Consider the following 20,092-nt stretch of genomic DNA (forward strand, 5'->3'; position numbering starts at 1 on the left):
ACGCTGAGATGCAATCATAATTAATGCATTGTGTAAACACATAGATAGACAACACACACACACACACACACACACCTTCTTCAACACGCTGTCTGACTCAGTCCTGCGGAGGTCCAGTGATTCATCCCCCTCTTCCTTCTCTCCATCTGAGGTCAGAGAAGAAAAGCGGGGTGGAAGGATTGAGTCAAAGCTGCTGTTGTAGAGATAAACAGGTACACCAGCGAACTGACCGGAATACACCTGCTGTCAGGTGGAGCACCAAAATGCAATGACACTTACGTTACTGCTGACCAACAGACACTTTTAGTTTTCTAAATGTGTGTTTAATAAGTGTTTACAAGTGTCTTACTCTTGCTACTGTTCATCTGATGACTGTCGAAGCCTCCGAACGTCTCAGCTCTCCTGGGCAGACAGACCGGTCCCACGCTGCCCCCTGTCGGGCCAACTGGGACACTGCAGCCGGCTCCACCAACACCACTGCTGACTAAAGCATGTAGGGTCTCCACTAGAGAGAGGTGGAAAATATGAACATTTCATCTGCGGTACACACACACACACAATATAATATAACCTCAGGTCGCTGCTAACCTTTGCTCAGGGCATCCTTTATAATTGGCTCCCCCTTTGTGACATCATCAGGTGTGGCCCTGAATAACATCCGCTCCCTGACTGGAGGACTTGTATCATCAGGGGTGGGATTACAATCGCCCAGGTCTCTGAAGATGTGGACCTTCTCCTCCAGTAAAGAGATGATCTGCTCGTCCTTCCTTCGTAGAAGCTCTGGAATAAAACACAAATGAATGTATGAAGGACATCAATTGTCCAACAGAACAGAATACAATATAATAGTGTCTGTGGGCGGCCACCTCGGATCTCCTTTGCTCTGTTCTCCTGCTGCCGCCTGTCCTCTTCTGTCTCGCTGGGAACTCCCTCGTCCTCGTCTTTCTCCCTGTCAACACACAAACACACCCCCACAACAAGTTTTATTCTGCACCCAAACACATGTAGGACCTCTGAAAAACATGTCTTGAACTGTGACTTTCAAAGAAGCGCTGAGTGTCTGTTGGAGAATGTGTGAAGAGTTCACAGGACTGTGAAGCTTTCTGTCCACTTTGCTTTTTGGAGTTTTGGCCAAAGATCTTCCTCACTCCCTTCATTGACTCATTGATTAGATCTGTGGCTGCAGAAACGCTACAGTCAAGTCTGTCAATGTGATTGGAAACCTAATGTTGCTTGCCCTGACTGTAAAGCTGTGTTGATATTATGTAAATAATACTATAAAGAGTTCGGTCGAGACCTGCGCTGTAGGAAAAGTGCACTGAGATGACTTCTGTTATGAATTAGCGCTGTATAAATAAAACTGAATTGAATTGTTGAAGTGAATTACCTTTCATAGTCTTGAATCAAGTTTTTGAGTTTTTCTTCAAAGGCTCGATCCCAACATTTCTTTTCCCCATATAAATGACAGTATATATATTCACACATGTAACTAAAGGGTTATAGATGAACTGATCATATTGGAAAAACAAACTTGGATTAATCTGTGTTCTTGTTGGTCTCTGTACCCAGGTCCTGCTAATCTGGGTGGTGGGACGAGCCTTTTGCTTCCATTACATTCCACTGATTGCGCCTTTAAAACACGAGTTGGAATAATATTGAATTGACTGATGGGAAATAACTGGGAAGGCCCACAGGCAGAAAGAAAAACTTAAACTACATAAGACCCACCCGCAGCTAGAAACATCCGACTTCCTGGTACAAAACCTTTTAGCCTAAGCGACTGTGGCTTAGTGGTAGAGCGGGTCGTCCACCAATCGGAAGGCGGTTCGATCCCGGCTCCCCCCGGCCCACGTGGCGAAGTGCCCTCGGGCGAGGTACGGCTCCCGAGGGCCTCCATGTGCGAGTGATCAGTTACTTTGACGAGCAGTTCTGCCATCAGTGTGTGAATGGGGTGAAAGCGATATGTAGTTGAAGCTGTGAGTAGTCAGAAAGACTAACTAAGACTATATAAGTACAGTCCGTTAACTGTGATGGAACAGTGCTCCTCTACTAAAAGAACTCTGATGTAGTTTGTTACAAAAGAAAGAGAAGATTGTGTGTGTGTGTGTGTCCTCACATGCAGTGCATGGCGTCCTGTATAATGGCCCTCCATGTGTTGCGCTCGTCCTTACTGCTGGCCAACACCTCCACCATCTCTGGCCTCTCTATACCGGCTGTGATCAGAAAGAGACCTGCAGGAGACAAAGCCTGAATCAGTGTCTTCATTTACCCAATTCGCTGCTTCCCTTCGGTACTGAACAATTACTGAGTGGTTTCAAGTTGAAGAAATGGATGTAATGTTGTGTATAGGAAGAAAATCAAATCAAATGCAACGAAGGACAGGAAGGAAGAAGACTGACCTCGCTCCTCGTTGGCCACTTCTCGGACAATCAGACTCTGTAAAGAGACGACTGTAGAGCGCTGGTCCTGAGGACAAACAGTTCCGAATCAAACCGAGTCTCGTGAGAATATAGATGGATGGACTGAGCATTCGCCGTATATTTAAATGAAACAAAAAACAAATCCAGTTTTGCAATGTGCTACTCACCAATGAGGCAAAGACATATTTCTGGTCTTTTTCCTGAAGAAAGACCAGCACGTCAGACAGGAGCATGGCGTGGACATCTGCAACATGAAGAAACAAAGATCTGAGTTTCATTTTCTCTCTGCAGAACACAACAATGAATGCACATGTGTAAAGATGAAAAAGACCGGAAACATCTCGAACCTTTGAGTCGTCCAGCAGAGGTTTTCAGCTGCAGCGCTCCGTCATGCAGCAGCTTCCTCCCTCTGATCAGGTCCTCTTTGGCAAACATCTGGCCGCTCTTCATCCTCATGATAGACTTACTGTCAGTGCGGCTGGAGACCACAGAAAACAGACTCCATGTTTACCTTCCAGTCCCTGATCTTGTCCACACTGACTCACAGAGAAGCGCACTGAGAATGAGGAAACTCTGGGAGCTGCTGTTCTTTTTGTAACTTAATAAGATTCGTGCAATGTGACACAACTGAGAAAAACGACTGTCCACATCCTCAGAGGAGAAACTGGGGCGCCATGTTTGATTCTATCCAGTATTGTGCTGCTAGGAGGCAGCTCAGTGTGTATTCTCATTCTTATTCTTCTCTTTGACTGACTGGCACTGACACTTTGACACGACACTGAATTACTCCAACACACGACACGTGTTAAGTGTAAAGGTCGTGTAAATGTTGGAAAACCTTATTTTAGAAATATGCAGCAGCTGACTTTTGACCTCAAAATCAAATCACACGGTGGATTTGTTACAGTTCCAGGTGTATTTAGTAGCTGTTCTGGAGCTTTCGAGCATATCACACGATCTTCATCAGCTACGACAGCACTTTGCAGTGAGACTGTTTTCAGAATGACATTTGAAGCTCAGCTTTGATTAGGGCGGCACGATATGGCAATTATTCTGACAGATGTTACGATTGTGATATGATTCACGATTGGTGGGAATTTTCATTTTCACTGAAAAAGCTATTCAAAACATGATGATGTGACATTTGTTGAGGTCTGTACCAAACAAACATGCAGTCATCATGTGGAGAACGAGACTCGTAGGCCGAGGCGTCTCTGCAGCACCACGGCGCTTCATTATAATGCGGTTCGGCACACATTGGACCTTTTGCAAAACAACTGCAGCTCCTGCGATTCGGATAATATTTCGATTAATCATGCAGCCCTAGCTTTGATGATTTTATTTTAGACTATCTCTGTGACAAATAGGTGGGCTTTTCAACTTCAAACAACAAACTGAGAGGGAAGTCATTTTGTTGGGAGAAAACTGTATTTAGTCCCTTCTGTATATTTTACTGTAACAGTCTGAACTGCCTGATGAGCTAAACCCTTCCCATCTGCTGACCTAGGAGCTGATACGTCTACATTCAAGTTGTGACTGAGTTTGGCCCAGTATGTGGTTTGGAGTCAGACTGGCGTACCTGTAGACCTCCCTCAGTCTCTGTTTCTTCTCCTGCTCGTTGACTTTACTGTCCACGGCCGAGATCAGCTCCTTCACACGGCGCAGCGCTTCACAAACACAGCTGTGGTCTTCCTCCGAGTCTGTGAGCAGAGAGGGTTACTGTTTTTACACTGATTCTATGTGCACAAGATTGATTTACTTGTTTGTGACTGTGGAGCCTTTCAGGGGCTCGTCCCAGGACGCGTCTTCATCCTTACCTTTAGTGTGCTGGAGAATCCTCTGGATCAGAACAGGATATTTGGTGATCCTCTGAGTGACCAACAAAATGCACTCTGGAATACTGAGCCTCCGCACAATGCTGCTGCTCATTATCCTCTGCACAAACACAACAGCCATTTCAGAACAAACGTTCCCCAATATGTTGTCTATATGGAAAGGAGCTGGTGTGACATGAGTGCTGACCTTGGTGAAGGCCTGGAAGCGTTTATCTTTGGCATGCAGGTCTTTGTAGAGACTGACCGCTTCATTGTGCCGACTGCAGAACTTCCCATAAACCTTCTTCATACGATCAGCACTGCAGCCTGAAAACTGAATTTAAAAACAACATTCAAACAAGAGGAAGGCAAAATGAAATTCAGTTTGTTGGGTCGAGTCCGCAGAGAATAAACCCCCTGAGCTTTCCTGTGGTGCCACCCTCAGGAGGAACTGTACGCCGGGGACACACAGCAGCCTGGCTGTTCAGCAGAGGCGCACTTCTCCGGGCAACAAGCCATCCTGCTCCTCGGCTCTTCTCCAGTCCCAATAACGAGCTGATCTTTCTAAGGACCTCAGGAATTTACAACTTAGAGCTTTGCATGTGTTTCTGCGGAATATGTGGAATAAGTACGTAATTTAAAAAACACAATCACAAACAGCACTGATACTATTTGTAATAAATATAGTGGATGGGCAGATATTTCTTCATGTGGGGGGAAAATCACTCCAGGAGAGCAGCGATCATCTCTCAGAATCAGATCACTTATATCATATATAATATCAATTTTTATGGTTTCTAATAGATTATCAGTGTGTTTTCTTGCAGGATTTGCTCGCAGCACGTGGAAAACAAAGAGCAGACGCTGAAAGTATCGCTGCTGAGCGCGAGCCGTCTGCGGCGCGCCGCGTTAACATGGCCGCCGAAAGGAAGCGGGCAGCGCTTGGCGACGCATCGCGGCACTTCGCCGGCACTTCGGCGTCCTGTGTGTCAGTCAGCCCAACATGTAGTCTAGGCTTTAGACCTTTAGTGTGGGCGAGGTAGGCCTGTTGCTGTTTTTCAGCTGCTCCCCCCTGCTCAGCGCGGACTTTCACTACTATGAAAAGTATTGACTGAGTATTGATCTTTTTGGTCAAGAAGAACACCATGTTGTAAAAATAATGCAGGCACAATTCCCGGCAGAGTACGCAACAGAGACTGTCTCCCGACCTTCTGATCAATCTGGCAGTCCAACAATCTCAAAAGTCCTTAAAACCTTAATGTCTGAATTCATCACTCAATAATAAGTCTCAATATCAAAGACAGCTGGTGTTTGCATCCCTGCAGCCACTTTTCTTCTTCTTCGTGCTCACCTGGTTGACCAGGACGTCCCCGATGCTGCAGATGAGGAAGCTGTTGTTGTTTTGTCCCTCAGCAGAGGAAGCTCTCTTTCTATCCAGGAGCAGGGTGAGGAAATGTGTGTGCGTGTCCAGCAGGTCGTCCAAAACAGGGAAAATCTAAAGAGAATGATCAATAGACTCGCCTTTAGTGTGTGATTATTTTTCTTCTTAATATTAATATTGCATGTATATGTGTCCACAGGTAAAACTGTTTCTCATCACATTCACCACCTTGTCCAGAGTGTGAGTGTCGAGCTGCAGCTCATTCTGAAGGCCTTTGTAGAACACTTCAGACATGATCTTCAGGGTTCTCACATGGTGGAACTCTGTCTGGTACAGCTCTGCGGAGAGAAAGGACTCTTGTCTCCACATATATGGACACGACAGGAGCATTTACACCTAAAGGCGATCTTCCTTCCAGAATGAGTTACAACATATTTTACCGTAGATGACGTCTTGTTTCTTGATTTCGTCTTTCTTCAGCGTTTTCAAGAACTTCTTATCCACCGTGCCGCTCCAAGAATCAGCTTCCAAATCTTTAATGTCGCACTCAAATTCTCCCATCAGCTGACTGTCCATCATCTCAGTACCTTCACACACACACACACACACACACAATAAGAAGGGCACATGAGTGTGCTTCAACATCAGAAACAACTCTCTGTTGATCAAACACACGTGTTTTCAGTTTGTGTGTTTGTTGATGCTACCTTCATCGGTGAGCGACTCTGTCGAGGCATTGACTTTGCTCCCCTGATGAAGAGAGTCAGTGGACTGGGACAGAAACTTCAGGCCTTTCAGTGGAACTTCATCTAACCTACAAGGAACAAAACCATGAACAGGACTGAGTTTTTACAAGTAACAGCAGCAACCTTTCGTTCCACAGCACATGTACAGGCTGCTCCACGCTGAGAGGGAGGAAAAACAAAGCCATAGCAGGAAAACATACCACTTACTGCAGATTAATTTTTAGTAGTGATAACAAGGTGAATGTCAACAGGAGGGCAGAGGACAGTTTGATATGCATTTCCAACACTATATAATTCCCCTGGCAACATATCTACACACATAAATAAGAGAAACATTTTAGTTTTTGATTTGTATGTGTTTATTGTGAGCGGGACATTTTACAGTGAAATTAACCATTCATTAATATCTAAACCTGCATTAATCAATATTTTTGATACTAACATTAAATAAAATTACTTTGTGTAATAAAATAGGGACTGGAGGATTAAAACCACACCCTGTAGCCCACAGAGCTTTTTGGCCTTTTGGTCTGTTTTAGCTCATAGTTTAGATTTGGCTGGGGGCATACGGCGTGTGTACACGCCGGTGTGTACACCCCCACCATGTGTACACGCCGGTGTGTACACGCCGGTGTGTACACGCCGGTGTGTACACCCCACCATGTGTACACGCCGGTGTGTACACGCCGGTGTGTACACCACCACCATGTGTACACGCCGGTGTGTACACGCCGGTGTGTACACCCCCACCATGTGTACACCCCCACCATGTGTACACGCCGGTGTGTACACGCCGGTGTGTACACGCCGGTGTGTACACGCCGGTGTGTACACCCCCACCATGTGTACACGCCGGTGTGTACACGCCGTACAACGGTCTTAGGCACCGAGCTCTGATAGATGACTCTGTACACGTCCCCAGCACTGAACAGCAGATATTCTTCTCAGGGGTTGGTGGAGCCCAAAAACAGAGCTACATTCATCAGGTGGACACAAACACCACTCCTAATGAATGATCATGTTTCCACTTGCATGTTGCTCATATAAATGATAAATCAGTGATATGTGCTGTGGATAGCACAACTAAACAGCTCATCAGGAAAGGCTAACATTGGCCCAATGCATTTGCATAAAGAGATACTGATGTTATGTTGATCAGCTCAACATGTGTGTATCAAAGACACAGGCCGAGGCTGACCACTCAGCCTCACCGCTGCTGCACAAATATACACAGCGACACCCCAACAGATGTGTGTTATCTGGGTGTTCCTCACCCTGCTATGTTGCTGGTGGAGATGCTCTTGGCCAGGTTGCTGTGTGAGTTGAAGATGCTGGGGTGTCTCCGTGGAAACACCACAGGAAGCAGGTCGTCAGGGGTGGTTACCGTGGACCAGCGTTCCCGTGACGATGAGGAGGATGTGGATGATACAGATGATGCTGAAGATGTAGCTAGATATAAACATTAAAGTACATTTAGGACGTACTATGCCAGCAGTAGACTAGATTATTAAGATATAAATACAGATTTATGATCAGGCACTCTCACTGAGATGTCTTTATCATCAGAATACTGTGGCTCATTTCTAATTACAGCTTCGAGTGAAGAGTAGTTCCCTTCCCCTCTCATTGTAAATGGAGACTTTTTGTCACTGCACTTGGTTTCAAGGATTATTTACAGTTTGTCATGTTGGAAGCTATCTACCGTAAAATGTCAAGGAATAGCCCAGGCTTTTATTTGTTTCCGTCACTGAACTCAACCTGCCTATATTTGGGACAGGACTTTAAAAACTCTTGCTCAGAAAAGATGGGAAATACTATCAAATTGTTTATTTAAACCAGTATGAATACTACTTGTAAAAAAAAATTAGGCTATCGAATAACATATCAATTAGGAATCATTCATTTGATTTAGCGCTGATGCTCCGAGAGAGAGGTAGCCTATCTTAGAAAGGACGAAAGCCGAAGGGCACCATAGTTATTTCTGTAACATCCGTCACAGTTTACAGACTGAGTTCCAGCTTCAACTTTGACCCTCTGTACGTCGTACTGTGTAATGAGGGATTATTAGCCACATTTCAGGAGCGTCCCTTTCAGTTTGGTTCAGATAATCTTCTTTCCAACCTGTCTGGTGGTCTGACTGCTCGCGTTTCCTGACCCGTCAGACTTTATTGTAACCTAACACGGCAGCGGCGGATGGCCGCCCACCATTGAGTCTGGTTCTGTCCAAGGTTTCTGCCTCTTAAAGGAAGTTTTTCCTTGCCACTCTTGCCAAGTGCTTGCTCATGGTGGAATTTGTTGGGTCTCTGTAAATAATATTATAAAGAGTACAGTCTAGACCTGCTCTATAGGAAAAGTGCAATGAGATAACTTCTGTTGTGAATTGGTGTTATATAAATAAAATTGAATTGAATTTATTGTAGCGATGTCACCGTGTTCGAAGATCTCAGCAATGACTTTGGTGAGTACAACTAATGGACTAAACCATTCAACGAAGTCTTAGTGCCATTAGCAGCAACTACAGGCTGAACTGCTCATTATATCCAACAGGACCAACACGGTTTGAAGAAACCAACCAACCTTGTACCGTCCTTAACGTAGACAGAAAATAAACTGCAATTCAGCAACAAATATAAAGCCACATTATTACAAACATCTAAAAAGTGTAAAATAACTGAGGATAAAAATATTGTTACTAATGAATAGGTGTACAGTATGTTGAAGGAGAAAAAAGAATGACTAATGACTTTCAGTTAATTTCCCTTCCTTACTGTTAGTGGTGTGTAACCACATTTCTGTGTCCAGCATGAACACACTTCTACATTGGCTGGTATATATTTTTGGTTGGCCACATGACAGAGTCATGTGGTTTTAATGAGTCTGTATTTCTGTCCCTTATTTACTGCTTGATCTGCTGTTTGGTGACAGAGTCACTGCGTTCACGTATCGACAATGTTAAAAGAAAAGTGCACCCTTACACTTACTGTATACAAAATGTCCTAAATCTTTGATGGTTAGTGCATCCCAGGTGTCACTGTGTGTTGAGTCAGTTATTCAGAGAAGAAGATGAACAAACTAAATAAAGCAAATGACAGACTAAAAGTGTTTGGAAGATAAATGATCTGTCTGAGTAACAAACAAATGTATGAAGTGCGCTCTTACACTAAACTGAAGGGAAAGGCTTCTTCTTTAGAGTGGGAACTGACTTTACTAGTAAATGTATATGGATTGAATTTGTTTTCAGTTTTCATGTTTCCAGTTCATTCATCTTTTAATTATGTTCTGCTGGTATCATTTGACACACACTGCTTAGGCCAGGGTTAGGGTAGCTAACCTTATAAATTCATGCATTTCATGTTAGAAAAAGCTACTTGAGTTTGTATCCTTTCTTCATTCATTCATTCCTCTGAGCCTCTTGCCTCTGATTCATGTGTATATTATGTAGTTTTCCATTTCTATTTCCTTCCCCTGTCGCCAAGTGCTTGCTCATGGTGGGATTTGTTGGGTCTCTGTAAATATTATAAAGAGTTCGGTCTAGACCTGCTCTATGGGAAAAGCGCAGTGAGATAACTTCTGTTATGAACTGGCGCTATAGAAATAAAATTGAATTGAATTGAATTGAGTTTAAGATCAAAGAGACAACATGTCACCATCCAATCACGTACTCCTCCTACATGTAACACACTGCTTCCAGCTGAACACCTCCAGCAGCAGAATCAGACGGATTATTAGGGAATGGAATAAAGGGCCTATTGTGTGACGGGTTCAACTGAAAACAACAACAAAGAAGTTCTGATGGTGAGGACCTTTTTCAACATGGCTTTGCTAGTTTGTATGTGTTCTTACATTTACTCCTCATGTTAACAGCTGACCCAGGAACAGCTTCTGGCACCAGAGACTGCTGCTGCAAACAAACACATCGTTAGGTGAAAGGTAAAAGTCAAAGTACTGGACATGTTACTTTTGGTCTTTGACAGAACACACTGCGAGCTGAGCTTCTACGACTCATGCTGATCGGCTGTAGCACGAAGGGGTACGGGACTCTGAGTAAAAGGTACCAGCGTAAGATGTGCTGTGTTGTGCCTAAGGGACAGCAGACTGATTTAAACTGATTTTCATCTGGATTTTATGTCCTCACACATTCAAAAGTCATGATTCCTGCTGCTACTAATATTTATTTGAGTCCCTCTAAGTTATAATATATGATATAATATGATATGATAATATATACAAATAAATGAATGGAGTGTTTAGGCTGCTGATGGCATCTTTAAGTTCTGTATGTTGTTCTTTATCCCACTGTCAAACTGAAGCCAGCGGTGTGCATCAGACCTACCTTGGCTCTGCTCTTCGTACAGACAGGCAGACTCTCTCTGCAGCACTTATGGACATGGACTCCACAGTCTGCAACACATGATGAGCGTTAGAAACAAGCATTTCCATGTGTTCATCTCCAGTGTTAAGAGTATTCTCAAGTAATACGCATTACACACCGTCTCACACACACACACACACAATGACCTCATCCTTCATTTCCTGCACATACACATCTTGCACAGTGTTCCTCCACACTAACACAGCTCTAGTCTCTATGACAATGACACACACACACACACACACACACACACACACACACAGAAGTTAGCAGCAGGCCCCTCCTCATCCACACACACCAACACACTCTTACAACAGAAGTACTAAGTCGGCCACACAGTGACAGTATGTTTGTCTGCCTCTTCAAACCTCCAGCTTCCTGTTAGTTCAACGCTTCACATCTACATTCTCACAGTGTGTTCGGAAGCTTCAGGAAGTTACCAGTGATTGTTCTGATACTGAGCACTAACAGTTCACATGTATCCTACATCAGTGATGTGCAGCCAAATTAGACACGGAGCTCTGCTCTATACAACTAAACTCAAGCTGAAGTCCCTCATCTGAAACTCTCCAAATGTGTGGCTGTCAAAAACACGAAGGTCTATAAAGAAGAATAACTTAAACGGATCAATAATAAATAATAATAATAAATTGTGTGTGCGAATCACAGCCTGATGGCTCTCCTTCCTCTGAGCCACAGAGCTCCACTGTGGTTATTAAAACACATCACTGCTGCACTGGCTGACATGTTCCTTCATCACCATGAACACACACACTGGAGTTTATTCTGACTCAGCCCCACACACACACCGTCCTGCTGCCCCAAACACTCACTACAGCACCACATGTGGATTCATCCGCCGCTGGAAATAGTCCCCAACAGATGCACAGGTTCCTCCTGTTGGTTTGATAAAAACTACAGCGAGCAGCTGTTGGAGGAGACGACTGAGGCTTTTTAAACATCAAACTATATATCTGTGAGGTGTTTTTAAAGAGTCACGTCACACACAAATTACAGACGCAGACAGAGGGAGGGAGCAGGTGCGTTCTACTCAGTCCAACAACTTACTTCAGGAATTTGCTGTCACTGAAAACATTCAGCCATTTTTAATGAAATTAAAAATCCACATAACTCCAGGTCAATCATAATGACTGCTTAACCTGAGTTTTCTTCTAAAGATGGTTCTACTGAAGTAATAAGAAAATAACACTATTACACCACATTACACTACACGTGACACGCATTGTGAAATCGAAGAATTCATCTTTTTTATTTGTGATCAACGGACTGATCTAATATCAAGTTCTCTTCGTGCTGATGAATGACAAACTTCATTTGGAGAAAATGATTATCTTTGTGTGATAACTTCAGCTGAGCACCGAGAGGAGAGGACAAACAGTTGATGGTGATGACTGAAGACTGCACGAAGGACTAAAATCATTCATTAGTGACAATGACCACAAAGCATATGGAGACTGACTTGGACAGATGTTTATTATTGATTATTATTATTATCATATTAATTATTAGTAGTAACACATTTTCCTACAGGTAGACTCAGGTTCTGCTGTCTTTCTACTCGTTTGGAAATGAATGTGTTCTTTTTACAAACCCTGTGAACTTAATAAGATTCCTACTGTGAGAAACAAAGAGTTAACACATCAAAGTGATTACAAGAGGAAGAGGAGGCCACAGAGGAGAAGGAGAAATAAAAAGAGGAAGGAGAGAGTGGGAAAGTTAAGATGAGACAGAAGAGAAGAAGAAAGCTGGCCTGGCTCTCAGAAAAGAGAGAAGAGAAGAAAACAAGAAGGAAGGAAGCAGAAAAGAAAGAGAGGTGTGAATGAGTCTTACTGTTGCAGAGGAACATTTCCTTATTGTGCACAAGTTTGGTGCAGTGCTGACAGGCCGCGGAAGGAGACAGGCTGACTGGGAGGAAGAGATGACCGTTTGCACTCTTCTTTTCTCTCTCTTTACTCTCTCGTTCCCTCTCTCCTCTCCTCTCCTTCTCCTGGAAGCAAAACAAGCAAGGCACAGACAATTTATTGAGTATATATTCACAAAATTCTATTGTTTATAGATAAAATAACCTGTTTTTGTCTCAACAAAGGTGTTTTTTATCATACCGATGCACAAATCCTGCAAACTCTCAAAGCAGTCCTGCTCGGTTATTTGCAACACTGCCCACAATGTCCTAATACACCCAAAATATTATCTCTCATGGTCTAAACTGTACGGCAAAATCTCACCATATAAACTGTAATACTGCCAACATGTAAAAACAGCGTCACCAAAAGTCCAGTCACCATGGTACAGTGACTTCACAGTGACATAGACATAGTTCAGTCAGCCCCCTCTCAAAACAGTTACTGGTAAAACTGTTATTATCCGCCCTCATCATGTAAGCCACCGAGTTTCCTCAGCTGTATATCGGCAAAAATTCTACGCAGTCGGATAATCAAACACAAAAGCCCCATCAGCAGACGGATGAATCACACCCATTTGCCTGGCATTTTATTCTGAAGGGACCGTCTTCCAAACTTGAGGTTTTGAGTATCAATAAACCACATCGATTCAAAAAGCCCATGACTGACACAACAAACTCTGGATTTCACTGTGTGTGTCTTAGAGGCAGATTTAACTTTGCAGCTAGAACAGCTGGAACAGTCAAATATGTCTTAGTAACAAATATAGTGGCACTGCTCATTCACTATTTAGAAAAAACTCACCTGTTGCAGAGTTTAGCAACAAAGGAACCACTAAATCATGTTTACCAGTTTGTACTGAAGCCTGACTGAAATGTGCTGCAACAGAGCTTTACTTTGTCACTGGGAATACGTTGCTGAGACATTTCACTTCTGTTTAAGTCTACACAGAGGTCAGCACGCCACTGTCCTGTCATCTTTAACTAGCTAGTTAGGGTCATGTCTGTCAATCACACATCAAAAGCGAAGCAGAGGGAGAAAGCTCAGTGGTCCACGTCTGTGATCAAACTGTTCTGCACTGAGCACATAAACTATTCGAGTTATTGACATTCACAGGTCCTGGTGGTTCTGAAGACCACCCACACAATTAACAACTATTTTGTTAAAAATGCACAATACTGATTTTGTGGACCATGAACATCTCTGATAACCACTGCAACCTGCCCAGTAGTTATCCTGTGTCCCACCGTGGATGGACACAGCGATACTGCCATCCACGGTGGGTAAAAACAACATTTAAATCATTTAACCCTTTTTAAAAAGAAATGAGCTCAGAAATCCAGTGATTAAGTCATCAATTCTCAACACACAATACAAAGTTCATGACACATGTATTGATCGTTGTAGTAGTTTTGTGTTATAACAATTTAGTGACTTACATTATGAAATAATTTGATGTTACAATAATTCCATTGTATTTAAGAGTGCACAGCAGCATAATCTCACTACAATAATAAACAGCTTGAAATCTCAGCATGTTTTCAAAGATAGCCTACAACACAACAGAATACAAGAGAAAAGTGGCCTACATATAAGACAGCATATATTTCCATTAGCAACACGACTGCTGCTGCCATCTGATCTGGTGTAAACAGTAGAACGATTTGGTTTACGAGTCCTACGAGGTTCTCGCATCACAGCTATGGAGTTGTGATGAGTGACGCGTGTGAGTGCTCAGGAAAGTGAGCTCATGTTGTAAATGTGATCAAACAGGCTCCAGGTGTCCTGAAGTCCTCTCTTTAAGCTCTCTCAGTGTATCATTGTGGGCAGGGCGCTGCTTTTTACATGAGATGGCAGGAGCTGAAGTCGTTGGCCCCTGAAACACGTATTCTTTCTCACTGTGAGCAACAAACCTCTGCATACTTCATTAAAAACACTGATGGAAACATTTCACCATAATCACACTCATCATCACTACTGTAGCCACTCACACACACACCGTCATCTTCGTCTTACCTCATCCGATACGGGTTCTCCTCTCCACCTCACAGAGCGATTGAACCTCTTACTCAGCATGGCTGTAACTGTCCTCCAGTCTCCTTCTCTTTCCTGTCTGTCCGTCTGTCTCTCTGCTTCTAATCCATAGTGTGAATCCTGTCTGTCTGTCTGTCTGTCTCTCTGCTTCTAATCTATAGTGTGAATCCTGTCTGTCTGGATTTCTTTCTCTGTCTGAGCATCATGTTGTCTTCTTTTTGATTCAGTCATTGTGTACAAGCTGCTGCTGCTCGTCTGTCTGCTTTCAAATCAGGAAGTGAGCTAGCTAACATCTGTACACACACACACACACACACACACACACACACACACACACACACACACACAAGCACTAAGTTCCTCTTTCACTGTGTGTTTGCAGTGTTTTGCTGAATTCTTGTCATCTTTACAAAAAAAACCCCAAACTGTACGTTGGTATCTGATGACAAACATTCATATTTCATGAGGCATCATTAAATGTAGGATTATTATAGTTTAGAAACATTTCTCTTTAGATTAAATTTTTTTTTATTTTTTAGAGACTTTTTAATGTGGGTTTGGATAATTTAACTTAGTAAATATTCTTCTCTCATTCATTTATTTGAATATTTAGTTTCACTTCAGTTATTATTTAGTTTCAGTTCTATTATTAGTTTGCTGGGTAGGGGTCATATTCTTGTAAAATTATATTGATAAAGGACCTGGGATCAGTTGTATTTGGGATGCATAAATGAAATGCACCAACTCACATGAAACTAATCTGAATTCAGACTTTTGAACTCAAAGGAAACTCAAATGGGCCATTAATTCCCAATGATTGCATGATGATATGTGCTGTGCATATGGCTGTGGCATTAGTAATGCTGGCACTGCCTGTAAGAACAAGAGCATGAACATGTTGTTTGACAAGACAGCACCCCCACTGGCAAATATCAATCTGTCAGTTGGTCGCTCTGTCACTCACTCGGTCGGTCAGATTCTAAACAGATTCACTTAACATGACCAAACTTTGTAGAAAGACACACACAGATAGACAGACATACACTTACAGTACACCATTTTGTCGCATCCCCTTTCATTACTCATGAACCGCTTGTCGTAGACACTTGTGGGATGCATCATTAGATTAAGCAGAGTTCCTTTTTCATTGGCGATGGTTTGCCCTGCCCCTACAATTTAGCCATGGCCCATTTCATAACTCATGAACCGTTTGTCAAACACTCTTGTGAGGTTGTGTGTGTGTGAATGCATGAACATGTGTGTATGTGGTCGCAGCTATTTCGAATTTGCGCTCATTTTAACATGAAGGTCTCTTTACATTTATAGTTCTGTTCACTAGGTTGTTTGAGTCAATACGGTGAGGTGTGAATAAACCTTTACTTTTGCCTTAGTTTTGGTTTCTATAGAAAGGTCACAGAGTTATGATAGAATGTATTGTAGGTGTGAAGACTAATGTCACTTCCAGTAATCAGTGATTATTTAGGAGTGAACTGATGCTCTGTTACACGAAATGACAAATGAACACAATGACACAGTAAGATCCAGCCTCTGGTGCTCTCCTATGCCACATACACATTTTAATACGTTTTTTAAAGAGTGGAGTAAAAATTATGGGGGGATTGTGATTTTAAGGCTTGTGCAACTTTTTAACTGCTTGTCTCTTCTTTTCATTGAACCCTTTCCTCCACTTTCAGCTCCTGCAGCTGATGGAGTGACAGAGATTTCTGAAGGATTATTATAAATCAAGTTCTTCAAGTGGTCAGTTTATCAGTAATCAGTTTTCACCCTAAATTCTGCCCATCAGACTGAATACTAATAACTAATAATCAAAAGTAGAGCTGAAATGAGTCCCCGAGTAACTCAATGACTAAAAATCATTGATGCAAATTACTTGCGTCAAAGCTTCGTTTAATCCATATAATTATAGTACATACAGTGTTTCGCATGGATGATTATTACTGTCGCATAACGCACTTACGTTGTGTGTGCTCAGAGACAGTTCAGAGTGTCTTTGATGTGATTTGACAGCGCGGATTACAAAAAGGAGGAAGAGAGAAAACAGCGAGGGGCGCAGAGAAGAGAAAGGCCAGAGAAGGCAACAGAAAGTGCCCACGAAAACTCTGTACAGTGTCTGTTGTAAAACTGAACTAGCCTACCACAACAGCATGACGTCTCTGCTTCAGCATCTCAGCAGAAAGCATCCAGTCTACGTATCCAGTCCACAGAGCAGACCTGGCACAAGGTATATAAAGGCTAGTAAAGAATGTAGACTACGTTAATTATGGCTACCTGTGTATGTAAAGTTAATGGCTAGTTATGTAAATCAATGTGGTGGCTAGTTGTGATGTCCCTAAGTTAGCTAGGTTTTGCTCAAGATATTAACCACAGAAACTAAAATGCTATAGAGTATGGTCTAGACCTGCTCTGTAGGAAAAGTGCAATGAGATAACTGTTATGAATTGGCGCAATATAAATAAATAAAATTTAATTTAATTTAATTTAATTTGTGATGTTTGATTCCCAGGATTCTAAAACTATTCACCTGCTCCACCTCAGCTCCCCTGATGTAGACAGGGGTGTGTGTCTTTGCCTCCTTTTTCCTAAAATCAACAATGAACTCTTTGGTTTTGCGGACGTTGAGCAGTAGGTTGTTCTCTGTGCACTGCTCTGCAAGATTGTTGATTTCCTCCCAACATGAATTCTCATCGTTGTTTGTAATGCGGCTGATGATGGTGGTGTCATCCACAAACTTCAGAGTTCTCTTCATGTCGGGGGTAGCAGTCATGGGTGTACAGCGAGAACAGGAGGGGGCTGAGCACACAGTCCTGGGGGGCACCAGTGTTGAGCACTAGAGTAGAGGAGGTGTGACCGCCAATTGGAATTGTCTGGGGTCTGTTTGTGAGGAATTCCAATATCCACTTGTAGAGTGTGGTACTCAAGCCCAGAGTGCTAAGTTTTCCAATCAGTTTCATGGGGGAGATTGTGTTGAATGCTGAGCTGCTGTTGTTGTTCTCAAGGTGTGTGAAGACTGAGTGGAGGGCAGTGGAGATGGCATCCTTTGTGGATCTGTTGGTTCTCAAAGCAAACTGGTGAGGGTCCAGGCTGGCTGGGATGTTGTTCGTTATGTGCTGGAGAACCAGTTTCTCAAAGCACTTCATCAGAATGGGGGTGAGAGCCACAGGGCGGTAGTCATTTAGACTAGGCACTGCAGACTTTTTAGGTACATGGACGATGGTGGCTGTCTTGAAGCAGGTGGGAACAATCTCTTGTGACAGTGGTATGTTAAAAATGTCAGTAATAACATCAACTAGCTGATGGGCACATGATCTTAGTACACGGCCAGGGATGTTATCAGGCCCAGTAGCTTTACTCATTTTCACTCTCAGCAGGGTTCTTATCACATCCGCTGTGGATACTGACAGTGGCTGTTCTTTTGGAGGCGAAGTAGACTTTAAAGCAGACTCTTTGTTTGGCAGATCAAAACGAGCATAAAATGTGTTTAGGTCATCTGATAACGTGGCCTCACACATGATGGGGGCTCTTCTGCTTTTGTAACCTGTGATGGTCTGGATCAACTGCCACATATCTTTGAGGTTGTTGGTGTTGAGGTCTCTCTCTCCTGATGTCTCAGCTTTGCCTTCTTGATGCCAGCATTCAGTCTCGCTCTGGCAGTGCTGTAAGCTTCCTTGTCTCCTGACAGAAAAGCATCTTTTTGGTAGAGACCTCACCTCTCCATTCATCCAGGCTTTCTGGTTGGGGAATGATTTTATTGTCTTTGTGATCACCACATCATCAACACATTTGCTGATGTATGATGATGTATATTCCCCAAGGTTGATGTGGTTCTCCTGGGTGGCAGCATCTCTGAACATGAGCCAGTCTGTGCACTTAAAACAGTCCTGTAGAGCTGCTGTAGCTTCTTCTGTCCACACTTTAACCGTTTTACTGATCGTTTGACCCTTTTTATCAGCTGGGTGTAAGTAGGCAGGAGAGGCAGGGAAATATGGTCTGATTGACCTAAATAGGGGCGAGGGAGGGCTTTGTAGCTGCAAGGAATGTTCATATACACATGGTACAGTGTATTTGTTCCCATTGTGGGAATGTGGACATGCTGGTGGAATTTTAGGTAAAATAGTTCTGAGGTCTGTTTGATTAAAATCACCAGCTAAAATAAAAACACCATCCGGTTGTTTTGTCATGTGACTACTGATGATCTCATACAGTTCCTGTGTGTGTGTTTTTTTAATTCGCATCTGGAGGAATGTAAACAGCAGCAACAAAAACACTGGTGAATTCTCTGGGAAATAAGGTCGACATCTTAACAATAAAAATTCCACATCTGGGGATCAATGTCCATCCACTTTAACAGCATTTGAGCACCAAGCATCATTGATGTAAACACAGAGACTGCCTCCTCTCATCTTACCGGAGTCTTGTGTTCTGTCAGCACGGAACAAGCTCCGCCCGTCAAGTAAGATAGCGTCATCCATGTTGTGATGCAGTGAAGTAAAGATGACGGAACAGCAGTCTCTGAAATCCCATTGCTGAGTTAGTCTGAGTCTTATCTCATCCATTTTATTTTCCTGCGACTGGATATTAGACAGGAGTAGACTGGGCAGTGCAATAGCCTTAGCTCCGACCTGGGTTAGCTTAGCTCCTATGCCACCTCTCTTTCCCCTCTTCCTGTTTCGGTCACACCGCTTGTGGTGACATTCGGCCCGGGTGGTCTGGTTGTCAGGACGGGAGATGCCGTGAGCAGTGATTGTCTCAAGGTCCACTGCACTTATTCCAATCTCTGTACTTCCTTTTCCAATGTTGATGAGTGTATTACTGTCATAAGTAATAGGTGCTTCAGTAATGAAGGCGAGAAAATAGCAAATCAAAACAAAAATGCAGTGAAGTTTGAGGGAGCTACATGCGCAGCCGTTGCCATGGTAAGCGGACGCCTTCTTCCAAAAGATATTCCCTCATTTGGTGTTTTGATGATTGTGGTGGAGAGCGCTGTCTAACACGTCGGTCCACAATCTCCCGTAATTGTTCAATTGGGTTGAGATCTGGTGACTGCGAACCATCAAACCATTTAGCGACCCCTCGTACCCTATGGGTGGAGGCATCATCATCCTGGAAGAGACCACTCCCATCAGGATAGAAATGTTTCATTGTAGGATAAAGGTGATCACCCCAAACAACTTTGTATTGATTTGCAGTGACTCTTCCCTCTAAGGGAACAAGTGGACCCAAACCATGCCAGCAAAATGCACAGCATAACAGAGCCCCCGGATCCCCTCACTGTAGGGGTCAAGCATTCAGGCCTGTACTGTTCTCTTGGTGTACGCCACACATGCACTCGCCCAAAGAATATGGTGAAGAATGACTCATCTAACCATATCACTTTTTTTCCCA

At 43.2% G+C, this 20,092-nt stretch overlaps 1 protein-coding gene across 4 annotated transcripts in view; it reads right to left on the reverse strand.

Annotated features, from left to right (window-relative positions):
* LOC122874251 (A-kinase anchor protein 13-like) overlaps positions 1-20,092 on the reverse strand; it is a 153,654-nt gene that overhangs the window by 11,202 nt on the left and 122,360 nt on the right. For 3 of the 4 annotated variants that reach the window (XM_044191852.1, XM_044191851.1, XM_044191849.1), the window contains 19 exons: positions 12,585-12,741; positions 10,695-10,762; positions 10,205-10,262; positions 7,636-7,810; positions 6,323-6,429; positions 6,056-6,202; positions 5,844-5,953; positions 5,586-5,729; positions 4,443-4,568; positions 4,238-4,355; positions 4,000-4,120; positions 2,768-2,898; positions 2,588-2,664; positions 2,400-2,466; positions 2,117-2,231; positions 867-949; positions 589-780; positions 350-505; positions 76-146 (listed from right to left, as the gene is read on the reverse strand). In XM_044191852.1, coding sequence (XP_044047787.1) covers positions 76-146; positions 350-505; positions 589-780; positions 867-949; positions 2,117-2,231; positions 2,400-2,466; positions 2,588-2,664; positions 2,768-2,898; positions 4,000-4,120; positions 4,238-4,355; positions 4,443-4,568; positions 5,586-5,729; positions 5,844-5,953; positions 6,056-6,202; positions 6,323-6,429; positions 7,636-7,810; positions 10,205-10,262; positions 10,695-10,762; positions 12,585-12,741 — 2,223 coding nt within the window. The remainder of the gene's footprint in view (positions 1-75; positions 147-349; positions 506-588; positions 781-866; positions 950-2,116; positions 2,232-2,399; positions 2,467-2,587; positions 2,665-2,767; positions 2,899-3,999; positions 4,121-4,237; positions 4,356-4,442; positions 4,569-5,585; positions 5,730-5,843; positions 5,954-6,055; positions 6,203-6,322; positions 6,430-7,635; positions 7,811-10,204; positions 10,263-10,694; positions 10,763-12,584; positions 12,742-20,092) is intronic. The other variant, XM_044191850.1, reaches the window with a different exon arrangement.

This window comes from Siniperca chuatsi, linkage group LG4, assembly GCF_020085105.1.
Source record: "Siniperca chuatsi isolate FFG_IHB_CAS linkage group LG4, ASM2008510v1, whole genome shotgun sequence".
In the NCBI taxonomy this organism is placed as follows: domain Eukaryota; kingdom Metazoa; phylum Chordata; class Actinopteri; order Centrarchiformes; family Sinipercidae; genus Siniperca; species Siniperca chuatsi.